This window comes from Urocampus carinirostris, chromosome 8 (genome assembly GCF_059441175.1).
Source record: "Urocampus carinirostris isolate Australia breed hairy pipefish chromosome 8, RoL_Ucar_1.0, whole genome shotgun sequence".
Taxonomy (NCBI): Eukaryota; Metazoa; Chordata; class Actinopteri; order Syngnathiformes; family Syngnathidae; genus Urocampus; species Urocampus carinirostris.
Genome location: NC_142356.1, coordinates 34,176,312 through 34,201,583, shown reverse-complemented (window position 1 = coordinate 34,201,583; position 25,272 = coordinate 34,176,312). Strand labels below are relative to the sequence as shown.

Genomic DNA, 25,272 nt, shown 5'->3' with positions numbered 1-25,272 from the left:
TTTTGTCTTTGGTCCGTTCGTGTGTTGGACAACTTTTATTTCCTAATTAAAGTGACAGATCGTCTACGCATATGAGTTCCGACTTCCCGCTTCCCGGTCCGTTTTGTAACATTACCATGTTCGTGAAATTACAGTTTAGTCAATTAATTGTATTGCTGCCAACAATTGGATCTATGGTGGCACCGGGTCGTCAGGCTGTACTTGCCCATTACACACCACATGAAGTGGTGCCCAAACGACCCAGGCAGTCAAGTGATCTCTAAATGTGAAGTTAAATGTTATTTGATATGTAAAGCCAAAATGGTAACTAATGTGTGTAAAGAAATGCAGCGTTAAAGAAACAAATTATGTTGGGAGAAAATATCTGTCTTTTTTATAGATGAAGGGTAGTTTTTGTGTAGTAATGGTATTGGTATGTGGTATCAACATTGAGGACTACTCCTGATTTGGGTGTCACTGTGAGTGTTGAAAAACTCTCCATGTTTTAACCGTGCAGGGCACACGGAAAAAATAATGAACACAGCGGATTTAAATAGGTATTCTTTTCCAATTCAGTCTACGTAAATCTGATTTGTTGCAACAAATTTCAAGAGCATGAGCATACATTATTCACAAAATTACTTCATTCGTTTAACCCAAAATCACAATTTGTAAGTCACCCAATTTTTTTTATTTTTATTCTATTTTTTAAAATAGCTTGATTTTAGCTTTGTGTGCTACAAATAATTAGTTTAAATAGATTAATCCTCTAATCTCAGCCTTTTTTTATTCATTATCCATAGCATTAGAAATACTGGATGGCGTAAGACTCATACGGCAGGTGAGAATACAAAGGAATCACTCAGTACACTCATGATTGGTGGCAATGAAAGTTAGTTTTTCTTCATTGTATCATTTGTTTACTATCTTCTAAATTTTGTGCAGGAGTAACATTCATCATACGTTATTTGTGGCACATTAATAAATCATCTAACATACAAAATGTAGGTTGATTTGTTTTTATGTGCAGACGTTATGGATTTATGTTCGGTTAAAAAGTTAAAATACATTAAGAAGTTGAAATACTTCTGCTCAGCCTTTTTGAGGAGAACTGATGTTATAATTTAAGATATCTGGTTGCGATGAAAAACTATAATTTCTACACCACATGATCTTACTGAGGCTTTAAATCAGTGAACTTGCTTGAAAAATATTTTCTCATGGGTAAAAACTATAAAAGCACATCAAAAAAGCATTATCTAAAAATAACTGCACATATTATATCAATGTTTTATGTTCTTTGTCCGTAGTATTTCAAAGAATCAAAAAGAATCCATGCTCATCATGCATTGCTGAAAGTGCCCAGGTCAAAATATAAATGATGGGATGGCCGAGCCTTTTCTGTTGCCGCCCCCATGCCCTGGAATCAGCTCACAGTCTTGATGTGTCTTATATCTGACCTGTGCCTCTGTAAATGCGGGCTAAAACACACTTCTTCAGAAGAGTTTTGAATACTCGGTAGTATGACGACACGTTTACCTTATATCATTTTATTTGATACTGTTGTATTTTATTGTTTCTACTGTCTTTTATTGTTTTTATTTATTTGTCTGGTTTTGCTTCTCTTTTGTTACTCTAAAGCACATTAGTACACCAAAAGGATTGTTGTAAGGGCTGTATAAAAAAAGTACATGTATGTATTATGTTTTGTTTTTCCTGTTTTTGCTGACAAATAAATAATGTAGCACAAATGAATAGATATTTGCTACATAACATGAAGTCAAAATGGTCATATTAATACTAAAAATTAATGCAGTCTGTTTCCAATGTATCCACTACATTCCAAATCAGTTTAAGAGGGTTATCAAATGAGGTTGACCAGATTTTCCAACCCACAAACTGCTTCAACTTTAACTTTGTTGTGAAATGTTCTACCTGCACAACATACAGCACAGAAGAAACTTAATTTTCCTCATGTGCAAACATGGAAGAAATAGGGCAGATTACAAATAACAAATAGTAGCAAGCTCAAAAAAATAAAAAATAAAGTATACGTATAAAAATAGGTTTCCAATAGAAATCATGCAAAGAATAGTCGAAATCTAAACAAAACAGTTTTGCATTGGTTTGTCAGAAGGCGAAGGGTGGGAGGGAGTAGGTTAGGGAAGAGTTCAGAGTCCAGGCAGTCTGATGGAAGAAGCTGTTCTTGAGCCTGCTTATTCCGGACCCTGCAGTCTTTTCCCTGATGGCAGCAGGTTGAAGAGGCTGTGAGATGGGTGGGTGCGGTCACCCGCAATCTTGGAGGCTTTGTGGGTGAGGCTGGAGTTGTAGATGTCCAGGAGAGGCAAACTAATGTGATAATTTCTTATGTTGCCCCCACCTAAAAAAGCAACTCTTGAGTCAATCCAGTCAGATGCTGTGTTATTCCTTTATCGAATGCTAAATGATATTTCAACCAGCGCTAAATAAGTCCCTTTCGCTCACAAATTAAAACTGTAAAGCTGCTTTCAAACTTGAGTTAAAGCTATAAAACTGCTATAACACTCAAGGTACCTTTTGACAGGAAATTATGACATTATTTTAATAATAACTATAACTTTAATACTTAATGTTAACTGTTAGGGTTTGGTGCACCTAGTGGGGCACCAAGTGGGTTTGGAACTGGGCAAAGGTCAAGTCATGTTTATTTCTATAGCCCTTAATCACAAATAGTCTTGAAGGGCTGCACAGATCAAAGACTATTGCAAACTACTATTATGACACCACTCCCTGATCTGAAACCTACATGAGGGCAAATAATACACACAACTGTCCCCAATAATCCTGACCCTTTAAAAGGACATTTCGGAGAGCACACGTTTTCATTTGCTCTGTCATTGCTGCCTTAGGTTTGGGCTCTGTTTGTTTTATGGGCATCTTCTTAGTTTGTCTGTGCCCACTTGTTTATTACTTTTGTCCTGGTATTTATTATTTATACAATCTTCATTTTGACCACCTCTGCCTCCAGTTCCTGACTCCCACAGTATGGGTCCACCCCAAAAATTTAACAAAACGACCCGACCACCAAAGGACCCAGAGGGAGGCTTCCACATCTGTGACCCGGCGGCGGCGTTTAAATTCCTATGTCAGCAGCGAGGAAAAATGAAAAATGCGAGGACCATCAAGGTTGTTTCACTTTCATTGCCTTACTAATAATGGGGTTAAGTGATAAATCATGTAAATTTTCTTGAAGCTCTTGAAGGATGATCACGATATTACTGATTTTCTTTTTCTATTTTATATTAAAGCCGGTTTCATTATTGGTTTAGATAAGAGCAAGCATCACATTGACTCTCATGTTGCGTTTGTTAGCATTGCTTGCTAACAAATCCATCCATCCATCCATCCATCCATTATCTGCAACGCTTATCCTCAGTAGGGTCGCGGGGGAGCTGGAGCCCATCCCAGCCATCTCCGGGCAATGGGCAGGGGACACCCTGAACTGGTTCCTAGCCAATCACAGGGCACACAGGGACACACAACTCATTCGCTCATTCACACCTAGGGACAATTTGGACCGGCCAATTCACCTGAAATGCATGTTTTTGGAACGTGGGAGGAAACCGGAGTGCCCAGAGGAAACCCAGGCAAGCACGGGGAGAACATACATACTCCGCACAGGAATCTGTTCTGTCAATTGTTTATCAAAGCTGTTGATTTCCTGTTCGTTGTAACCTTGTGTCTGATGATAATTTAACAAAAAACAAAATGTGAATCAATCAATCAAGCTAAATTAAGATATGTTAAAGTATCCACACTTTAGACATAACCATTGCTTTGCAACCTAGGTCATTATCACGATGGACCGTTACCCCAAGAAAACTGGTCCAGTCTGGCAAAAATAAGCCAAGCTAATAGTTTTTCCATGCATTCATGGAATGTGTGGGTTGATGTATTCCTCCCTGCTATCTCATTTTGCTGATAACATACATACAACAGTAACCCTAGGTGAAATATAACTTCGCGATGGTTTTAGTCCAGGCTGTTTCAGTAATGATATAGTGCTTTGGAAGATTAAGTCCCACATTCACACGGATCCAAGTTTACTTTTGTTTGTGGAACAAATCATGTTGGACTCAAGCCAAGTTGGGCTTGTGTTTGTGTTGATAAATCCAATCACTGTGTTCAATCTCGTACTCTCTGCAAAGGCTACACAATGTCCCAGTATCTTACAGGTTCCAGCATGAATCATTTATATGGGACAATATCAAAGAACTTAAAAAATGAAACAAAGTCACATCTTGTTCTGCATTTCGGTTTCCTAGTTTCATGTACTGAGACCACACCTTAATCCCTCTTGTGATATTTCTCACAACTTGATCTTCATCCCCCAGCTTCAAACACTTCAAATTTACAGAAATGAGACCCACAAAACCTCAAACACAAGAGCGAGGTCTGGGCCAATGCCAGGAAGTTTCTAAAAAGCCAAATCGCCCCTAAGCTGATTGTGAATGTTTTAGAGGAGGCAGGGGGTTTCTGCGGAGGATGAGAGCATTCTCGTTCCTGCCCGTCTACCACGGATTTGGAATTAGACTAGCGGCTACCTGTTCTAGCACAACCTTCTCATCTCCTCAAACTAATTAGAATTTGAATTATTCCGGGGGAGACACATCGGCTTTATGTTCATGCGTTTCCAGATGTTATGTGTGTGCGGAGACAAAAAAGGATGATCAGGAGTGGGATTTTTTTCACCTCTTCGCTCCATGTATTTCTAAGCCAACGTGTCAATTAAAACTGATCAGACTCAATCTGAGCTTTTGGGCTGTAACAAAAAAGAAAAGCACACATCCAATATCAGAATCAATCGGAATTTCCTTGTTTCGGTGAAGTCTGACGGAAACTCACTCAACTACAAGGACAGGTGGGAGTGGATTTTGCGGGATTGTGAAAAGAAAACAACAGATATTTGTCAATCAGTAATCCTAACTTTTATTGTGTTTTTCTAACTGTCCTTGCCAGCTGTATTTTGGCAGGATAAACGTCTAACTTAATTGGCTTTAACTCTAAAAGCAAATAAAAACAAAAACATTCACACGTGTAAAATTTAAATGAGCAATGCATAAAGCTAAACCAGAGCGGATACAATGGCTAGCAAAAATACTGTAAAGCACCACTCAAAGTTACACACTGAAACTGTATCTTAAATGACTTGTATCTTTTGATTTTAAGCCTTCTCACATAAAACTATGGTCATGAATACAAATATATCACTAGTTAGTTTTTTCTGACAATACAAACCATTTTGGTTTAGATAACTCCTGTGACGTGGTGAGGTTTGAGTCTGGTAAGGCACAGACAGATTTAAAAATAAATCATTGTTTGATCGGTAGAGCAACAAAGCGAAGTATAAACAGGAAAAAAAAAGTTGAACTGCCTTACGTTACCGTAACTTACCTAACCTTATTAAATAAGTCTATACACTGCTCCTTTTGAATACATAAATAATCCCTCATTATGAAAAAAAGACCATGCAACAAGGAAAAAATACTAAATAGCTTTACTTATTATTACAGTAGCTTGCTAATTCTACCACCTAGTCCAAGGGTCGGGAACCTTTTTGACTCAAAGTGCCATAAAAGCAAAAAATATTAATTTTATTTTGGGAAAGAGCCACACCATATATTATGAGACAAATTTACTAAATTGCTAAACCCGCGCCCCAGACAAAAGCTTAGTTTTCAGCACATTTATTTTTGATGATTTGATAAAAATTATGAAAAGAGAATAATGCCAGAGCCCCTGTCCCAAAATCAACAAACATACCACTTTAAACTTGTCTCTTTCTTGCAATTACTCAAGATCGCTTAAACTCCTTTTGACCCTTTTTTTCATACATATTGGTTTCAAAACCAGATGCAAGCAGTTATTGTGTAAAAACGTCACAACATTCTGCAAATAGGGAGCCTGATGAGCTCACTTTTGGCGCAGACGGCGTAGGGCGAGAGATGGGAGGGAGTGCTTGCACTTTTTGCATAGCTACACCCATCCCTCCCACTTACCCAATCAAATGACTAAGTTCTCTTCCGGTGTTTTGGCGTATTTACAGTTCTGTGGATTCATCATAAGGTATCTGAACACTGAACACAGATTATAAAGTGAACTTTTATATAAAGGATTCTTTAGCGTTGTACAGCCAAAATGAGTATTTTTTTCCCCCTTTTTTTGTGTGACACCTTGACTGTAAATTGTAGTGAAAAACGTGCCCTATATATACTGCCAAGTAATATCGTAGTATTCAGCTTTGGTTTGGCTTTGCGTGTACCTGAATAGGATAGACTACTCAAGTTTTGAACAAGATGGAGAAATTTTGCATGCAATCAAATTTGTCTCTGAGCCACAGATACTCATAGAAAGAGCCATATATGGCTCCCGAGCCATAGGTTCCCGACCCCTGACCTAGTCTATTGTTTGTGGCTGAGGTGTGATGTAATTTGAAAATTTTGCAATTTTAAAAAGAAAATACACAAATTGTGACGTTCAATGAGAAATAACTTTAACACTGAATAAATTTAAACATTTGATGTATTTTTAACTTATTTTTAACTTATTTCAATGATGATCACGGCAGCGCAGTGGTTAGCGCGTGTGCGGCACAGTTCTGAGGTCATGGGATCAAACCTTCCTGTGTGGAGTTTGCATGTTCTCCCCGTGCTTGCGTGGGTTTACTCCGGTTTTGTCCCACATTCCAAAAACATGCATTTCAGGTTAATTGGCCTGAAATATATATATATATATATATATATATATATATATATATATATATATATATATATATATATATATATATATATATATATATGTATGTATATATGAAATGAAATGATCTGCATTTACCGTAAATTCCGAACTATAAGCCGCTACTTTTTTCCCAAACCTTCAACCCTGCGGCTTATTCGTGATGCGGCCAATTTATGTAATTTTTCTAACAGCCGCCAGTGGCGCTCGAGTACAAAAGGTAAGGTTTAGACCGGTGGAATATATGCGCCGAGGAAGACTGCAATTTCTTAGCTTGTGCACAAATTAAATTAGCGTAGACATGTCCTCATCATGCAAATTGCAAAAAGAAAGGCACATGACGTAGCTTTCAAGCTAAAAGCAAACAAGCAATCCGATAAAGAAGGAAACAGAGCTACTGCACGTAAACTTCACTTAGCGAGCGTGTTGCTAGCGTGTTGTTGAATAAGGGAGCGTGGGACGATGTCTATATGACAAAGTTTCTTTCCCATATTGGAGGAAGATGACTTTGATGACGTCAGTTATAAGGAGGAAGATGAGTACGGTTTACCTGGTTTCTACAAGTACGGTATGTTTTTTTTAACATACCCGTTCACTGTGTTGCGAGCGTGTTGCTAGTAGCGTTTTGCTACCCTTCACAGGCACGGTTTGGGATGAAAGTTATAATATTATAATTAAAGCTTTGAAAACTCTCTCGGTGTACCGTCTTTCTTTGTAAATATGTGTAACCGATGTATAATATGTATTTGTCATGATTGCCGAAGTGAAGACACCTGCGGCAGTCGTGTGGCGCGCTGGAGCGTGCTCCCTGATTGGCCGACGTTTTGTTCTTAAGCGGTCAGCGCCCAGACGAGTTTGTCCGAGCGTACCTCTGTGTTCCTGTGTGTTTATGCCAGATTATCAAGTACTAAAGACTACTCTCTGTTTTGATTCCTGCCTTCGGTTCCGACCTGTTTTCTACCCCACGTTACGACCTTCTCTCCTGCCCTGGCCATCGACCTGTCCGCTAAGATTGATTCTGCTTACTTGTCACGGAACGCCCAACGCTGCTAGCGACATACGTCCGCCAGCTTCCTAAGCCAGCTCTGTCAACTAGTCAATAAAGATTCCTTTCAAACGTACGCATTTGAGTCCGAGATTCTATTCTGGGTTCTGACAGTATTTGCACCTGTATATTTTTGTAATGTATTAATTTGAGACACTTATTCTGATATGTTTTGCGAATTAAAAAAGAGGGGCGGAGCAAACGCGGGCTGACAGGAAGTGGGGTAAAGGTGAGTGAGACCTGTTGTCGCGGCGGACAATAATGGATATATATTTTTCCCACCCTTACTTTTGGAAATATAGACTTTTTTTTCCTTGGATTAGTTTCAACGGGTACCCGGACTCTGCAGGTCTGCATCAAACCTTAACTACGGTATAATTTTCTATTCATTTTGCCGGCTGTAGTTTTTGGACTGTGTACTTTATATTCAGCTACAATCGCGGGACTCAAAGCCGGGTTTGGGCTAATTTTGTGATTGTGTTACATGCTTTAATGTGGGCGCATGCGGCTTATATACAAGTGCGGATTGTGTAAGTACAAAATCGGTTATCCTCTTAAAATGTGGTGGGTGGGTGCGGCTTATAATCAGGTGCGCTCTATGGTCCGGAATTTACGGTATATGGTGCTTTTCAAGTCAAGACTTCCCAAAGCGCTTTACAGTGTGCTTCACATTTCCCAATAGCGGCCGTGCAGCCATGTAAGGCGCTAACCTGCTTATTGGGGGTATTCGGGGTTCAGTGTCTTACCCAAGGGCACTTCGACATGTAACACTGCGATCTCTTGATTCCAAGACGGGCGCTCTACCTCTTTTTTCTTTTTGATTACATCGCAATTCAACATACAGACAATTCCCGACCTACGAAAGTGTTCCGGACGATCGTTCGTAAGTTTAATTTGTTTGTAAGTTGGTTCAGTGCTATAATTTTTTATCTTTATGGTTTATATAAGTATGTTTGAGGCTTGTATAATTAGCCAGTATTGTGTTTTTTTTAAACTAAAAAATAACATTTAATTAAATAATTTGCTCTATAAAGATAAATCAAGTTAGGTTTTACTTACTTTTGGGACTCGCGCTTCAAGAGGTCCTCCGCTGTTCCGACCATTTTCTCAAATGCATCAAGCTTTTTTATTCCATTTTTGTTTCAAAAGAAATGGCTCGCCTCTTCCTTACACTTTACACCAACCATATTGAATGGATGCAAGAGATAATAAACAATACAAACGTCAAAGTTCTTAACATGCTAGCGATACAGTACATTTTGTTATGATTACACACGAACCAGAAAGTAGAAGCCGAATTTCTTCTTTGGTGTGGATGCTGGGTGAACTATCACAGCGCCAAACGGAGGAAAGAAGCGCCACAGTACTGTCCTCTACTCGGAAAAAGGTGCAAACAATACAAAATCTAACTCTAAGCAATTTCCTGGTATTTTCCGACATCCCGAAAAAAATGATCGTATCTGCCGGAATCCGTAAGTTGAATGTTTGTAAGTCGGGGAGCGTCTGTAATCACACCCAAAATTAGATTAAACTATTTCAATAAATGGTTATATGTGTGTTCCAGGCAAGCTTTTTCATTATTTTCAACATTCTAATAGAATAAATTATATAAATTGCTGTATGCGGAATTTTGGAATTCTATTTTGGCAGTGTTCACTTCTTGTTGGAGAAAGACGGTAGCAAGGAAGTAGGGCTAAATAGACTTAGTTAACCACAAAAAAAAAATAAAAAAGAATACAAAATCACAATGACTCAGCACTGGTGAGCGTTTTACAGAACAAGTCTGCGGGCACCTCAGCTGCCCTCTCGGGGGCACGCTGGAGACCCCTGACCTACAGTCACTGGGAACTTACTGACCAAAGATTGAGGCTGGAATCAAACTTATTTGATGATTACTATGACAAGCACGAAATCCTAACAGACATCCAGAGGTCCCCAGGATCTCTTTGGGTCGCCGGCCTGCCGTATAACCAACGAGGACAGTGGAAGAAAGACGGGGCTGCCAGTCGGGAATAGAAAAATATGATAGAATGGGGGGAACTTCGCTGATGACACAACCTTGCTTGGACTCGTCTCCGATGGGGAGGAGATAGCCTTGAAGATGGAGGTGGAGATGCTGACTAACCAAACTCAACACCACAAAATCCAAGGGGGATCACAAACCCAACCCTAATCATCATAAATGAAGACTGAGTGGACAGAGACCACTTCTTCAAACTTCTGGACGTGTGCATCTCCTACGACCTCCCCTGGTCCGCCAACACCAGAGCTGTGGTAGGGAAGTTCCATGAAGCAATTACACTTCCTGACGGTACTAAGGATGGCAACAGACAGTAAAAAAAAGATACAAATAGTAATCAACATAGCATAAAAGATAATTGGCTGCTAACTACCCAGTCTAGGAGACATTGCTGGCTTGAGATGGTGTAGCAGAGCCATTAACATAATAAAACACAATTCCCTGTCCTGGCCAAAACCTCTTTGACCTGTTGCCCTCTTGTAAAGGCCCGGTCACACAGCCTTTTAAGGGCGTATTGCGGCTGAATCGCGGCCAAAAATTTCTGCCCGTGAAGCAGACGCTGTTGGACGCTTTGAGATCGCGATACAGACGAGATACAGCCGTGCTTTACACGCGGTAAGAAATTCGTGAAAGGCTGTGTGACCGGGCCTTAAGCGCTAAAAAACCCCTCAAAACTAGGACTAACAAGCCCAGGGACAGCTTTTTCCCTATGGCTAAAAGCACCAAACGCACATAACTGTGAAAACATATATGGGACTTATTTGGGGTTTTTTTCTCATTCTGCTGGTGCTAAATGAAACTGCGAAAAATATACTATTGCACGAAAATGTGAAATTATATACATAGTGAATTATATTAGTTTTCTTAAGTTATTGCTGCTAAATGTTATTGCACTTTTTCATTGCACTACTGTTACGAATGCACTATTATTTTTCATTTCAAATTTTTTATATCTTTGTCCCGTTTTTTAAGTACTAGGTTGTACTTATTTTCTATTATTTTTTGCCTATTTATTCTGATGGTCAACTCAAGTTATGCTCATCTGTAAAGCCCTTAATAACAAGGAGTCTCAAAGGGCTTCACAAACCACAGAATGTCAGCACCTAATGTGTAGCTTTGCTTTTCAATACTATGCTTCATTATTCATCCTTCTTTGTAAAGTTATAAAGCATAATATTTTATTAAATGATTATTTTTCAGTTTCAAAACAATACAGGTTACTCATACAAGCCTTAAACATACTTATGGCTATAATCATAACGTAAATTCCATACAAAATATAGCACTGAAGCAACTTACGAACAAATTCAACTGTATATAATTTAAAAAAGTAGCAATGTATCTAAACTGTCCTTTACTGTAGAGTCATGGAAAGGAATCTAATATTGTTCTTTCAAATACAGTTCTTTTGCAGGACTTGGTGAAAAATTGAATATTTAATCTCAATCATAAATAACTTTTCGATTCCTTTTCAAAATGTTCTGTATGTTCGTGACGTCCCATGCAAATGTCCTTATCTCAACGGATGCCCCCTGACTGCTCCTTTATCTTTTTCTCTTCAAAGTCTCTATTAGGCTACATTTTTTTTACCTTGGATCGCCTTGTCTAATCTCGTTCAATACAATAAAACGTTGATATCAATGACAATAAAGATAAATCAATTATAATTAATTTGCAGATACCCTTAATTTGAAAAACTCTATTAGTGTCAGATGTGAGAGTCAGAAAACTAAATCACAATGAATGGTTCTGAAATGTCAACCTACAAAATGCACCCAAGCCGTTTTCACAAAAAGGAAGTGAGCACAAGAATGTGCAGCAATTCTCACAGATTGAAGTGCTTTTAGTGAATAACTGACATTTTAGAAAATACAGATCTGTCAATCAATATGTCGTGGAGAATGTTCTTTAATTCTATTTATTTTTTTGACACATGCGTGGACTTTCCACCTCAAGCAAGGAAAATCCCCTTCTCATAAAAATCCTTAATCAGCAAGTATTTGCCGCCCTCTAGTGTACACAATGGAACAATTCTGCAATACAGTACCCAATTTTAAGACTATTAGATCGTGTCTCATAAAAATATATGCAGAAAATAAGATTGAGTATGTGAGGTTTCAAATTATTTCTATTATTGTTGTTGCTATTGGAATGTCACTTGACAAGATCACAATGTCAAAGACGTTTTCTTTTGCAATCTCTCAAAGTGTAATCCATGTCAGAAAATGGACTACCTGAAATATGTGAAACTAACACCCGATGGTGTGTCTGAATGGAGACGAGTTCATGGCAAATTTGATTTGTTATCATTGCCATCATTAATTAACATAACTGGCTTGCTCTTTGCTCTGTGCCAGTGAGCAATTTCAACTATTGCCCTGTTAATGTGAGCGTGTGTCTGGTAGCAAGAAAGAGGCAGCTCAGTGTTTTTGAATGGCTTATGCAATTGAGCTATTAACTGACCCAGAGCTTTAGCACACATATCCACCCAGCTTTGCATAACTATCACAGCTTCTTCTGAATAGATGAAGATTTCGAGGTAATTAAGGCTCTTCATTGTTTAATATTGCCAGGGTTCTGCACTTCCCTGGTCTCGTTATGAAATTGTATGCAGAGTAGATGCATTTGAATGTTTATATCTCTAGATGAATTTGAATAAAGAGCAAATTTAGGCAGTGGGAAATATTGTAGTGTAGAGATTCAGTTGTGTATGCCTTTATTCACTACTGAATTAAGTCATTGTGCGTCATCCATTTTTAAGATGGTGAAGTAAATTTGACTCCATTCTACATCCATTATCTGCACCGCTTATCCTCAGTAGGGTCGCGGGGGTGCTGGAGCCCATCTCAGTGGGCAGGGGACACCCTGAACTGGTTGCCAGCCAGTCGCAGGGCACACAGAGACAAACAACTCGCTCATTCACACCTAGGGACAATTCAGACCGACAAATTAACCTGACATACATGTTTTTGAAATGCGGGAGGAAACCCACGCAGGCACGGGGAGAACATGCAAACTCCACACGGGGAGGATGCGGTAGTTGGGACTTGCACCCTGACCCTCTGCATCGTGGTGCTGCGCGCTGACCACCCACTCCCCGTGCCGCCCTCTATTCTACATAAGATAAAAAAAAATCATTGTGTCATTTTTTTATTGATAATTGCAATATGCTAATCCCAAGAAAAATCCAAGTCCATGCACACTTTAAAAAAACTACATTTTAGTTCTGAATGCTGTCTCAAAAGGTTCGAATCAACTTCTCAAAAACCTTTAATATATGACAATAGTGAGTTAAAAACTTTACAAACATTATATCTAATTGTAGAAAAATGCGGGTGGTTACAAATGTTTTTGAACAAATAGTTTATTAAACAATTCAACTAAAGAGCCAAGTTTATACTTTTCAAGACTCATTTTGCCTTTTTGAGCACCACATTTGTTTTTTCAGATAATTATAACAGGGAAACAGAATGAAAAATGTTTTCAGTCTCATAATTTGAAGAAACAGCTACATAGCAATTATAAGGGAATTACTTTTTAGAGATTTTGATAGTTCAATATACTTTGATCTGACGCACATACTCTCCGATTAATGGGATTTTATTTTACTAACACTACCGAAGACACTTGAACACCAAATTAACGAAGACAGCAAAATGAAACAAAACAATAGGATTTAGGATCTTCCCTGCTACCATGAATAGGTAAGGCAATTAGTTTAAAACATAATTATCTATTTTGCGGTCCATAAAATCGATCTATCAGTCCAAATGCAAAATGTGCAGGTACGCAAACGAATGAAGAACTCGCAGTGTTAAATCATAAACTTATTTAGAGGACCTAGAATTCTTCCATAGCATGTCAGAAGTGACATATCATTTGCCCCTGCCCCAAAACGGTCTGCTGCATTTACTTCTCTTGGTTAACCTCACAGGAAGAAAGGCATCTTGTTGGAAGAGTTGAGAAAAACGGTGGAACAGAAGATGCAGACCTTATTCTTCCAGTCCTTGGCCGCATGGCTTCAGCCTTCTGGAGACTCTTTGTGATTAAGGGCTATACAAATAAACTTGACTTGACTTAACAAAGACCAGACCGGGGCTTGCGTTTCAAAGAGGTCCCGCGATAATCAAAACCCACAGAGTGGATACCTTTATTTATTAATTTATTCATTCATTACATAATATATTGTACATTGAAATTGAAGAAGAAACTCAATTTACAGACTCGAGAATTTGTTCCATAATTTATACACACTGACAAATTGTAACTTTAAAACTAATCTTGCTCCATGTATTGCATTAAAGGGCGGAAATGAGGACACCACCTTTTAAGTCCAGATGATATTTTGTCCCCATCATATGGACATTATGAAATACTGCTTTTACCTTAATTAAGGCAGTGGTTGACAACCCTAAATGTTGAAAGAGCCATATATCTAAAATTTCTGGAACAGCAAAAAAAAAATAAAAGGCTTATATATATATATATATATATATATATATATATATATATATATATATATATATATATATATATATATATATATATAAGCCTTATGTAAAAGGAAACACATTCTGTATCTATCTTAAACCAGTGTCTGAAACTAATGACAAAACGTTACCAGACAACTCTGAAAATTTGCCAGCCCCATTTTTTTACAACTTGAAACACAATAAGACGACTAATTGCAAAAAAAAAAAAAAACAATTGCTGCAAAGTATATCCCTGTATTTATTCATCTTCATTCATGCGTTCCGTCGTCTGCTACAAGCCACGCGGACTCCTCTTTCCACACTGCTTTTAATGTTCGTTTACATTTTGTAGCTTCATAAATGTTGCTTCTTTTGAATCTTTCTTCTGGGGCTGAGGTTTAGGCTTGATTAACCACTTATCGATTTTTCTTGTGTTCTCTGTGCGTCTACTTTGGAAAATGGTGTGCAAATGCACGACCTAATAATGCTCGAGAAAGTCCGGAAGCACGAAGTTATTCGATGCGGGCTTCTGATCAGCTGCTGAGTATGCAAATTGCTAAACTAACCGGAATTCCAAAATTCCAAGATTTCGAAATTGAAATAAAGCAAACGTTTGATTTGAAAAATAAACTTTTTTTTTTTTCCTTGAAAAACTTGTAGGCCACCCGGGCGGAAACGTTTTGTATGTTGTACGCCCGACGTAAAAGATGCACGAAGTTATTTCAGACACTGCTTATATTTTTTTCCATTATCAATTATTTTTGAAAAGACACCAAAGAGCCACCAGGGAGCACCAAAGAGCCTGATGCAGGTCCTCAGTGACTTTGGTGGGTCAAGAAGTCTGACTATGTTGGCAATAGAGATAGTCTTCCTCAGCCTTTTTGCCCTGGCCGCCAGTGCTTTTGTTGGTCCTGAGCATTTTGTTGACATGATGGCTTTTAGAGAAACTTGAGATTGAAAAACATTTGCACATACGTAATGTAAGTTGTAAGTCAAGCTGTTTTACGTACCGTAACTTCATTGATGCTCAGAAAGACACAGGCAGAGAAGAGGTGGGGCAACAGTTTAGCCAATCAGATTTACAAACACAATGCACAATGAAAATCCGCAAGTAACAAAACCACAATGAGTAAACTGCAATACAGCAAGGGATTACTGTACTGAAAGTAACCAATTACAGAATATCATTTCTATATTTTGTCCAGTATAAGCAACAACTTACAGAATTACAAGAGAAAGCCAGTCGTTTCCAGAGACTACTCACTGAAGTTGAGCAACGCACAATGACGCCATCACAGCAGGTATGACAACCAGGATTACTCACACATTGAGTCATGTTGATGCAATTGCATTGAGTGTTGCACACAACTGCTTCTTACATCAGATAAGATTTTTGGTGGCAGAAACCGTATTTAAGTTTTCATCAGTGAGGATATTGCGATAATGAAAGCACAGCTGTGTTGTAAAACATACTAAAAAAATGAGAATGACATAACTACTGTTGTATGACACCGCCCCATGTGTTTGATAAAAGCGAAGAAATGCAATCAAGAAAACAAATTTGTATGTCAGGTTTTTTTTTTGGGAGGATTGGAAAAAATAACAAAAGTGCATAATGTGCCTCTTATGTGGCCAACAAAAACAGTGCAGTGAAACACAGCATACATTTCAAAAGTTAAAATATCCATTAAAAAAAAGTCAAAGTAAAGAAAATCACATAATACAGTTTAAGTTTATTTCTCTTTTTATCTTTGCGGTCCTTAACGGATCACAAACACACACACACACACACACACACACACACACACACACACACACACACACACACACACACACACAAAGGGCTTGAGTCGCAAAGCTGGCTCCCACAGGAGGGGACACGTGAGAAAACAAAGGAAAAATGCGTGATCTTACTTAAGTATAAGTAAAAGTGTAGTGATTTAAAAATAATTCAAGTAGTATAAAGTGTCCCAAAACTTACTAAAGTAATTGCAATTCGTTACCACCAAACTTTAATTATTCAAGTTCCGAGAAATTTATATATATATATATATATAAGACTGTACAAAAAACACGCAAGATGCAAAATTCCAATCTGTTCTAAAGGTACTCCCCTGAGCCCTTTCTTTTTATTACATCTCCTAGGTCAGTGATTTTCAACCACTGTGCCGCGACAAACTAGTGTGCCGTGAGAGATCGTCAGGTGCGCCGTAAGAAATTATCCAATGTCACTTTTTAAAATTTAAAACTTTATAAAACATTTATGAATCGTTTTCTGCAAATATTATGTCATTGTCAAGTGTCTGTGCTGTAAAATCTGGAGGTATTATAAATTATGTTGTAATTAAACATATTTAAAAAAGGAGAAAAATTAATTTGCGGCACACCATTAACATTTTTTGTTAGTGGTGTGCCGCAAAATTTTTCCAATGTAATAAACGTGCCCTGGCTCAAAAAAGGTTGAAAAACACTGTCCTACGTTACAAAAAGCAGATCAAATCAAGTCAAGTCATGTTTATTTCTATAACCCCTAATCACAAAGAGTCTCAAAGGGCAGCACAGACTAGAGATTATTGCAACCCATAGACCAGGGGTCGGGAACCTTTTTGACTCAAAGAGCCATAAAAGCAAAATATATCAATTTTATTTTGGGAAAGAGCCACACCATATATTATGAGACAAATGTACTAAATTGCTAAACCCGCGCCCCAGACAAAAGCTTAGTCTGCAGCACATTTATTTTTGATGATTTGATAAAAATTATGAAAAGAGAATAATGCCAGAGCCCGTGTCCCAAAATCAACAATCATACCACTTTAAACCTGTCTCTTTCTTGCAATTACCGTCACAACATTCTGCAAACAGGGAGCCTGATGTGCTTATTTATGGCGCAGACGGCGCAGGGCGAGAGATGGGAGGGAGTGCTTGCACTTTTTGCATAGCTCCACCCATCCCTCCCACTCACCCAATCAAAAAAACTTTAAGTTCTCTTCCGGTGTTTTGGCGTATTTACAGTTTGTTCTGTGGATTCATCATAAGGTATCTGAACACTGAAGACAGATAATATAGTGATGTTTTATATAACGGATTATTTAGCGTTGTACAGCCAGAACGAGGTTTTTTTTTTTTTTTTGTGACACCTTGACTGTAAATTGTAGTGAAAAATGTGCCCTATATACAGTATACTGCGAAGTACTGCTTTATTGTTAACTTTGGTATGGCTCTGCGTGTATCTGAACAGGATTAGTAGTTTATGTTTTGGACGAGATGGAGAAAATTTGCATGCAATCAAATTTGTCTCTGAGCCACAGGTACGCATGGAAAGAGCCATATATGGCTCGCGAGCCATAGGTTCCCGACCCCTGCCATAGACTATTATTACACCATCCCCTGATCTAAAACCGACATGAGGGCAAGGGAAAACTCAAAAACCTCAACATGAAGAAAATGAAGAAACCTTGAGAAGGGACTGCACATGAGGTAATCCCCCTTCCAGAATATCAGCAACACTAGTGGCTAATAGTACCAATGATGTGATCAGTGCATAATAGTCAAAATTACAAACAACACCAGCATCCAACGGAAACTCCAGTTTTAAAAATAAAGTCCAGTTTTAAAAATAGAAGCAATCAAAATAAAAAAATAGCTGCTTAACATGTAACTTTTTTTTTTTTTAAATCCAGAAGAGTCATATAATAATTTTCCAAATTAAATTAAAGAACTTAGCCCCAACCAACTTGACTAAAGGCAGACCATTGTGCAAATGATTGAATGGAAGTAAAGGAAATGAATCGACATGTGAGTTTAAAGATACTTAGGGTTTCCCCTTCCACAGATCAGACTCCAGCTGCTCCCAGCCATCCCCCATAATGCTTTGGAGGCAGAATTCGTTAAAGTACTTCAGGGCGTGGCTACAAGAAAAAACAAAAAGCATAAAACCTATTCAAAATTGCATACATAAGCTACTGTTTTAATCTTTTTTTTTTTTACTTTTTAGACACTAAAAGTCCCTTAAAACAAGGACTAACATGCTCAGATATATTTTCTTCCCCAGGGACATCACCACCTTAAACAAGCGTGCAAAACTGTAAAAATACATATTTCGCAACTCATTCCGGAATTTCATGTTGCTGCTAAATGTTATTACACTAATCTTCGTTATTGGTGTGTGAGTGTGTGTGAGTGGGTAAGTGTGAAGCACATTGTAAACCGCTTTGGGAAGTCTTCATTGACTTGAAAAGTGCTATATAAATGCAGACCATTTACCATTTACAAATTGCATCATTATAACTTGGGCCAGTCTCTAAGCACTACTTTGTAATTATGCCTGTCCCTTTATCCCAACAGTCTTTTATCTTTTATCTTATTTTTGTCTTCAAATAATTTATAAGATATTTACCCTGAAATGCCATGTCTAATCTTGTTGAAGACAATGTTTCACAACGCTTTTCAATGACAATAAATACAACTCAATTAAATTAAAAATGTGGTCTCGAGTTTCCCTCTGCTGGATCAAGGTAGTACTAAAAGTGTGTCCCACAACAAAATCCTGTGCACTCTTTTCTGAGTGGCGCCTAAATCGCGTGACACAACGAATTAATAATGTCGTTAGTTGCCAACACTTTTAATAATCAAGTTCAATCGATTGTATTCATACTTATTGCAATGCATTTGAATTGATTGTATTTAAAAAAACCTGTAGTGCTTTAAAATAGTGATTATTATTATTATTATTTGACCATCTAATGGCATACTTACAAGTTTGGCTTTTGTCCTTCGACAATCTCATCCCTGGGAATTGAATAAAGTGATTCGTATGTGCGTTTCTCTCCAGAACCATGAATAGCATAGGAGTTCATCTTGTTCACATTGGGAGGAAAGTAAATCCAGGGAATGAAAGCTTCGCCAGTCCATCTGTCCCCAATGACGGTTGCATTAAAAACCATTGGCAGTTTTTGCTAGGAGCAGGTACATGGGAAATATGTTAAAGCCTGGCACACCATATTAATAACACTTTATGATTCCTTCCACTCCATCCGCCTACCTGAAAAGCTTGGCCGACTCCCGACAGCAGTAATATCAAGTGCTGACCATGTCTGCGTGATCAAAAGATTAAACAGAAGTTTAAAAATCACGCTTTAATTTAGGGGTCAGGAACCCATGGCTCACACGCCAAATGTGGCTCTTTTCATGAGTATATCTGGCTCAGAGATAAACAAAACTTTTTAACCACAGGTGATAGGAGCAATGCAGGGCACATCTACCTTCAAGGCTGATAAGAGAAAATGTCATTCGGATTTTTTCAAAATATCTTAGCCATATTAAAATATAAATGCAAATGTGACAACTACCTTCTACCGCTTCATCGATATTTATCAAGCATATAGTTTGTGCATATCATTAAAAAATGACGAATGATCAATGATGCCCATTAAGAATGTTTGCATATATGAAAGATGTACAAGATTAAGAAATGTAAAACTGAATGGAGGTGAATAATGACCACTCGATTCCTAAAGTTAGAACAGTGACTAGAGGTAAATACATCTGTATTCTTCTCGTTTGCAGTATTTTCTTACATTATTACAAAATAAATGCTTGCACCTTGCTTTCAAACCATTATTCACAACAAAAATGGCATTCAAATTGAAACTCAACGAGCTTAAAAGTGGGGTATGTTGTTTGAGTTGTTTTAAAAAAAGTTGAAATGTAAATATTTTCTCTATTAAGAATGTCTTTACAATGCCCAACAAAAGTAAAATAGCCTTTAAGGTAGGAGGAATGGGGCTGGAGGAAGTGATGGAGAGTGACAACATGCTCGCGCCCGCAGATTTTATTTTTTCTATTTGTCGGTGTAGCATGAAAATGGTGAAAGTAGGAAAAGGCCTTCTTCAAGCGTCAACCTTAACCCAAAGAAATAATTTTAAAAAAAGAGTTTATTCAAGCGTATCTAATAAATGCACATACTTCCACACACATCATAAAAGAGCTGCCTAAGCTGCAATGACGACACAAGATGGCGACAGCAAGTAAAAAAGTTCCAAATTCCATAAAGCTCCTATTAGTAATTGCGAGATGGAGAAATGTTTTAATTTGGATATGTGTTGATATTGCACACAGGCTGGCATTCTTATTATTTGATAAATGTTATGAAATCATCAAACGTCACAATTAAAAAAAAAAACTTTTGTCTGGAGATTAGGCTTGGCAGTTTCATTTAATTCTGTCTTCAAAGAAATGGTGTTGCTCTCACTGAAAAGAAAATCAAAATAATTTGCTTTCATAGCTCTTTAAGTCACAAAAGGTTCCTGACCCCTGCTTTAATTCAATAGATGCCTATTGGTGTGTGAAATATTAAAGTGATTTAAAATGTTTACTTACGGACAAACCTCCACCTCTAAGTAGTTTTCTGTGGTACTATCAAGAAAGAAGGACTCAACAACTAAGAGAAGTAAAGAGATGCTGTATTGATTATTTCACGAGCAGATGCATAGACATAATACAAATGCATGCACATGATCAAAACATCCACATTAACTAAGAACAAGCACCTTACTCTGAGTTGTTAGTACTAGGGCTGCACGATTAAACGGAATCGAATCGACATTGCGATGTGACATGGTGCGATTGTGAAATCGTATAATTTTTTTTCAAGGATTTATAAACAGCAAACCTTCACAAAGCTCCCCAAAAGAAGGCGGTGTTTACTTAAATTTTATCTTTTAATACTGTAAAATTCACCTAAAATCTCCATCCAAGACGTACCCTATTGTAAATGGAATTGTGTTTGTTGGATCGTTTGGAAAATCTGGACAGTTTTGGTCCCTTTTGAAAAGTAACACCCAAAGGTTTTGTCACTTACTGAAATAATCACTTCAAGTGCCATTAATATTGAACAATCTAAGTTGGAACACACAGAAATGGGAGGCTTTAATTCTCGCCTCAATTTTTTTCTCTCAATCACATGCCTGCAAATGAGTGTAGCATAGGCAGTTTAGCTGAAAAACAGCTGGAAAGATAGCATGAAGCCTTACCTGGTCCGAGGTCAAAATTGATCACAATCTGAAAAAACTAAACATTAGTATTTTGCACATTTTTCTCAGGGTATGGTTAGGCGTGTCCAAAATTGGCCATTTGAAGACTTCAAAAGGATCAGTGACTGGGGACATCATACAGACACCTCTTTGCTTCTCAACAGTCTGACGGCTCGCAGACGGGTTAAAGCATATCACTAGTATTGACCCTTGGATGCATAACTGGTATAGTAAATGCCTGCATGGGGTTGTTATTCTTCAAAATCTTTAAAAATGAAAAAGTTTTAATACTGTCGTATGTGAAACATAGGGGCTGTACATCTGACACTGTGGTCAGCAGCACGGGAGCGCCTCAGGGGACCGTGATCTCTCTGGTCCTATTCACCCTGTATACGTCGGACTTTCAGTACAACTCTGAGTCCTGTTGTGTGCAGAAGTTTGCTGATGACACTTCTATCGTGGGATGTATCAGAAGTGGGCAGGAGGATGAGTACAGGAAATTGATCCAGGACTTTGTCCAATGGAGCGACGCTAACTACCTCTACCTGAACACCACCAAGACCAGGGAGATGGTGGTGGACTTCAGAAGGACTAGACCTCACCCAGAACCTGAAACTATCAAAGGAGAATGTGTGGACGTTGTCCAGACATACAAATACCTGGGTGTGCATCTGAACAAAAAACTGGACTGGACTGCCAACACAGAAGCTCTGTGCAGGAAAGGACAAAGCAGACTGTACATCCTCAGAAGGCTGGTGTCCTTCAACATCTGCAAAAAGCTCCTGCAAATGTTCTATGAGATTGTTGTGACAAGCGGCAGCGTGTTGGGGAGGCAGCGCTAAGACGAAGAATGCCACTGGTTTTAATAAACTGGTGAGGAAGGCAGGCTCTGTTGTGGGCACAGAGCTGGACAGCCTGACAACTGTACCTGAGAGACAGGCACTGAACAAGCTGCAGTCAATCATGGAGAATTCATTACATCCACTACACAGCATCATCTCCAGACAGAAGAGCAGTTTCAGCGACAGTCTTGTTTCACGGACAGACTGAGGAGATAATTTCTTCCTCATGCCACGAGGCTCTTTAACTCCACCCAGGGGAGTAAAAGCCCACATTAAACCCCAACCCCACATTTGCATACAGGTATTACCCCATTTTTATTACAGTGTGTATTTTACGTAGCACTATTTAAATACTATATGGCTATACGTTATATTGGGTATTTTTGTATTCTATATCTTTATTTTATTATCTTATTTTTCAACCAAGGATACTGCTGGAAGTGTGAATTTCTCTAGGGGGATGAATAAAGTATCTATCTATCTATCTATATCTTCCAAGTATTGATCATGACACATGTGTTTGACATATTGCTATCAGTATTTCTATTTTTCCCCGCTTATTATTGACCGCACTCATGGAAGAGTGTATGAACTGGTAGGTCATGCATCCAAGGGTCAAGTACTTATGCAAAAAAAAACAAAAAACTAAAATCCACTTTTCATTTAAAATTGCATTGAAATACTGAAAAATCACAATTAGGTTTTTTTTCCCAAAATCGTATATCCCTACTTAGTGCCCACCTTCATAATCCCACAGTTTAGGAAAGGGCTTGCCAGGTGGTCCTGCAGGTGCCTCTGGGTCATTAAAGAAGGGTGCAAAGATTTGCATTTTTAGCCCTTCAACGCCAGAAGAGAAGATGATCCTGATGGGCTCATGATGCACAGGCTTGCTGTCCCAAGTGTGTAGAATCTCAAATTGTGCTTGCATACTCGAGCTGTAAGTAGAATCGCATGGCTATGGGGTTAACCTCATATCTTTCAGATTTAATTTGCCACTATGTTCCGGTCCGAAGCCTTCGCTCTTAAAATGGTGGTCCACTAGTGATCCCAAAGGCCAAGAAGAGAACAGCAGGTTTGACAGCGTTCTCCATTAGGGCCCCGGTTTTGTGGAATGCGCTGCCCCCTGAGATTCTCCATGCAACCTCAGTGGAACTGTTTAAATCCAGGCATAAAACACACTTATATTCTATAGTTTATGAATGACCTATATTTGATGTTGAGAATATCTGAGTATTGTTTGTTATTGCAACATCAGTTGCAGCCTGGTCATCCTGGAAGATTACCTCATGTGCGATCCCTTCTCAAGGTTTTTTCATTTTACCTCATGTTGAGTTTGATCCTTGCCCTCGTGTAGGTTTTAGATCAGGGGATGGTGTAATAATAGTCCGTAGTTTGCAAAAATCTGGTGTGTGCAGCCCTTTGATACTCCTTGTGATTAAAGGCTATACGAATAGATATGACTTGACTTAACTCTAGAAATAAGCACAAACTTAGTCATAAGACAGAGTCATGCAGATCAGTGTCAACAGCTGTGGTGCATGGATTAAATTTATGTTGTCCTGTGAAGAGGTGTGCATTGATAGTGCACTCTTAACAACTTCAACTTTTTCAAGTTGTCGTTTATTACTTTATATAATTCTTTATCATAAGTTTTCTTTTCTTGCGCAATGCATTATCATACTATTAGTTTAATGTCCAACGTGTGTATTTACATCTTATCAAGAGAAAACAAAAATGTATTGTTTCGACTTGTAATAATTGTCAAGTCAACTAATGTTTATTTGTACAGCCCTTCAACACAAGAAGACAGAGCTACACGGACCACCATTACACCATCCCCTGATCCAAAACCTACTTAAAACTTAAAAACACCCTAAGAAGGGGCCACACATGAAGTAATCCCCCTTCCAGGAAGACCAGGCTGTAAAAGTTGTTGCAAGCACATCAACAGACAATTCACAGACATCATCAACATGAAATATAATAATAATAACAGAACAGAAGTTGACCTCTTCGTGTCCCAAAATTGTAACAAATAAGCGGGTTCTAGATGATGGCATGCATCAGGTCCAAGAGCCAGCACGAAATGCACACACGGGAGAACATGCAAACTCCACACAGGAGGTTTGAGCTCATGACCTCAGAATTGTGCCGCACACGCGCTAACCACTGCGCCGCCTTGTACTCCTTTGCAATTTAATTTGTCCAGTTAAACAACCATTTATTTTACTCCGTGCATGTGGGTCTTGGTATCATTTTAATCACTGTCTGTCATGACATGTATTCTCCACATGACAGCGCAATAGAACAAATGAAGCCTCATGGTGCTTTGGCCCAGGAGCAAACTAGTTGGACGGAGTGCCTCATTGCTCAACTTACGTTAACCATCACCAGTGACAACGAACAGTGTAGGTTAGTTAAAATCGGGGCAATGTGATAAAAAAAAATACTTGTCCTAGTTAAACGCCTTTATGCAGCATTTTGTCTCAGCTACAAACTTTTGATGCTAGAGTAGTACATTACGGTCATCGAGACCGGAATAAAATGGTAACAATAACATAACCAAGCAATAGTTACTCTTACTGGCTATTAGTGTATGTGACGCAAAATGGTTTTGAGGCAAGTAACATCACCAGTACCTTACTTCCTCTTGAGAGCGGAACTACTTCGTTAAGCAGCTTTGACACATCGGAAGCATTTTACCGCGCACAGCTTAGCTGTCATTGGCTGCTGTGTGTTGTCTTCAAACAGGACGGCGCAACTCGATTTTTCATGTTAGGCTCTCGTTATTATCGTCGTTATTGAAACCAATTGTCAGGTGCAAAGTTTAAAAGCGAATGATATTTCATGTATTGAACTAGCCAATGTAGAAGTTGTTTCAACAGCTAACTGAATGCTAGCGAAAATTGGTTAGCTTGCTTCCTGTGTCTGTCATACTAATTGAAAAAGAAACACCAGGTCAGTGTTTTCTCTAAATACAATTGCTAACGTTTATCATTTAACACGTTTTGGATGCAATGTCAATAATACTTGTCACGGTAGACACAAGCAATGTTGACGTTGTCCACTCATCCCTTTGAGCAACGAGCATGATGATTTCAATTCG

At 38.4% G+C, this 25,272-nt stretch overlaps 2 protein-coding genes across 4 annotated transcripts in view; one reads left to right on the top strand and one right to left on the bottom strand.

The window, feature by feature from the left end:
* Window positions 1-674: 674 nt before the first annotated feature.
* Window positions 675-25,257, bottom strand: c8h4orf33 (chromosome 8 C4orf33 homolog). Of its 3 annotated transcripts, none has more exons than XM_088342503.1 (7): window positions 24,806-25,257; window positions 22,908-23,101; window positions 20,672-20,732; window positions 19,335-19,386; window positions 19,049-19,248; window positions 18,105-18,201; window positions 13,165-13,854 (listed from the first exon to the last, which is right to left on the bottom strand). In XM_088342503.1, exons 2-6 carry the CDS (start codon window positions 23,092-23,094, stop codon window positions 18,105-18,107), a joined length of 597 nt encoding a protein of 198 aa, XP_088198629.1. In that variant the 5' UTR covers window positions 23,095-23,101; window positions 24,806-25,257; the 3' UTR covers window positions 13,165-13,854. The 3 variants fall into 3 exon arrangements, with proteins under 3 accessions (XP_088198631.1, XP_088198629.1, XP_088198630.1); XM_088342504.1 differs by having other exon boundaries at window positions 13,732-13,764; XM_088342505.1 differs by lacking the exons at window positions 13,165-13,854; window positions 18,105-18,201 and adding an exon at window positions 675-2,359.
* Window positions 24,854-25,272, top strand: part of sclt1 (sodium channel and clathrin linker 1) — a 37,560-nt gene continuing 37,141 nt past the window's right edge. The window contains exon 1 of the mRNA XM_088342501.1: window positions 24,854-25,124. The gene's annotated coding sequence lies outside the window, so the exon portion shown is untranslated. The remainder of the gene's footprint in view (window positions 25,125-25,272) is intronic.

What these genes read in the sequence shown, in the direction of transcription:
- c8h4orf33 (XM_088342503.1), bottom strand. Translation starts at nt 23,094, where the DNA reads ATGCAAGCACAATTTGAGATTCTACACACTTGGGACAGCAAGCCTGTG. An exon ending in TTAGAGGTGGAGGTTTGTCC is followed by an intron (nt 19,387 to 20,671) that starts GTAAGTAAACAT and finishes TTGATCACGCAG; the next exon opens with ACATGGTCAGCACTTGATAT. An exon ending in GAAGGACAAAAGCCAAACTT is followed by an intron (nt 18,202 to 19,048) that starts GTAAGTATGCCA and finishes TTTTTCTTGTAG; the next exon opens with CCACGCCCTGAAGTACTTTA.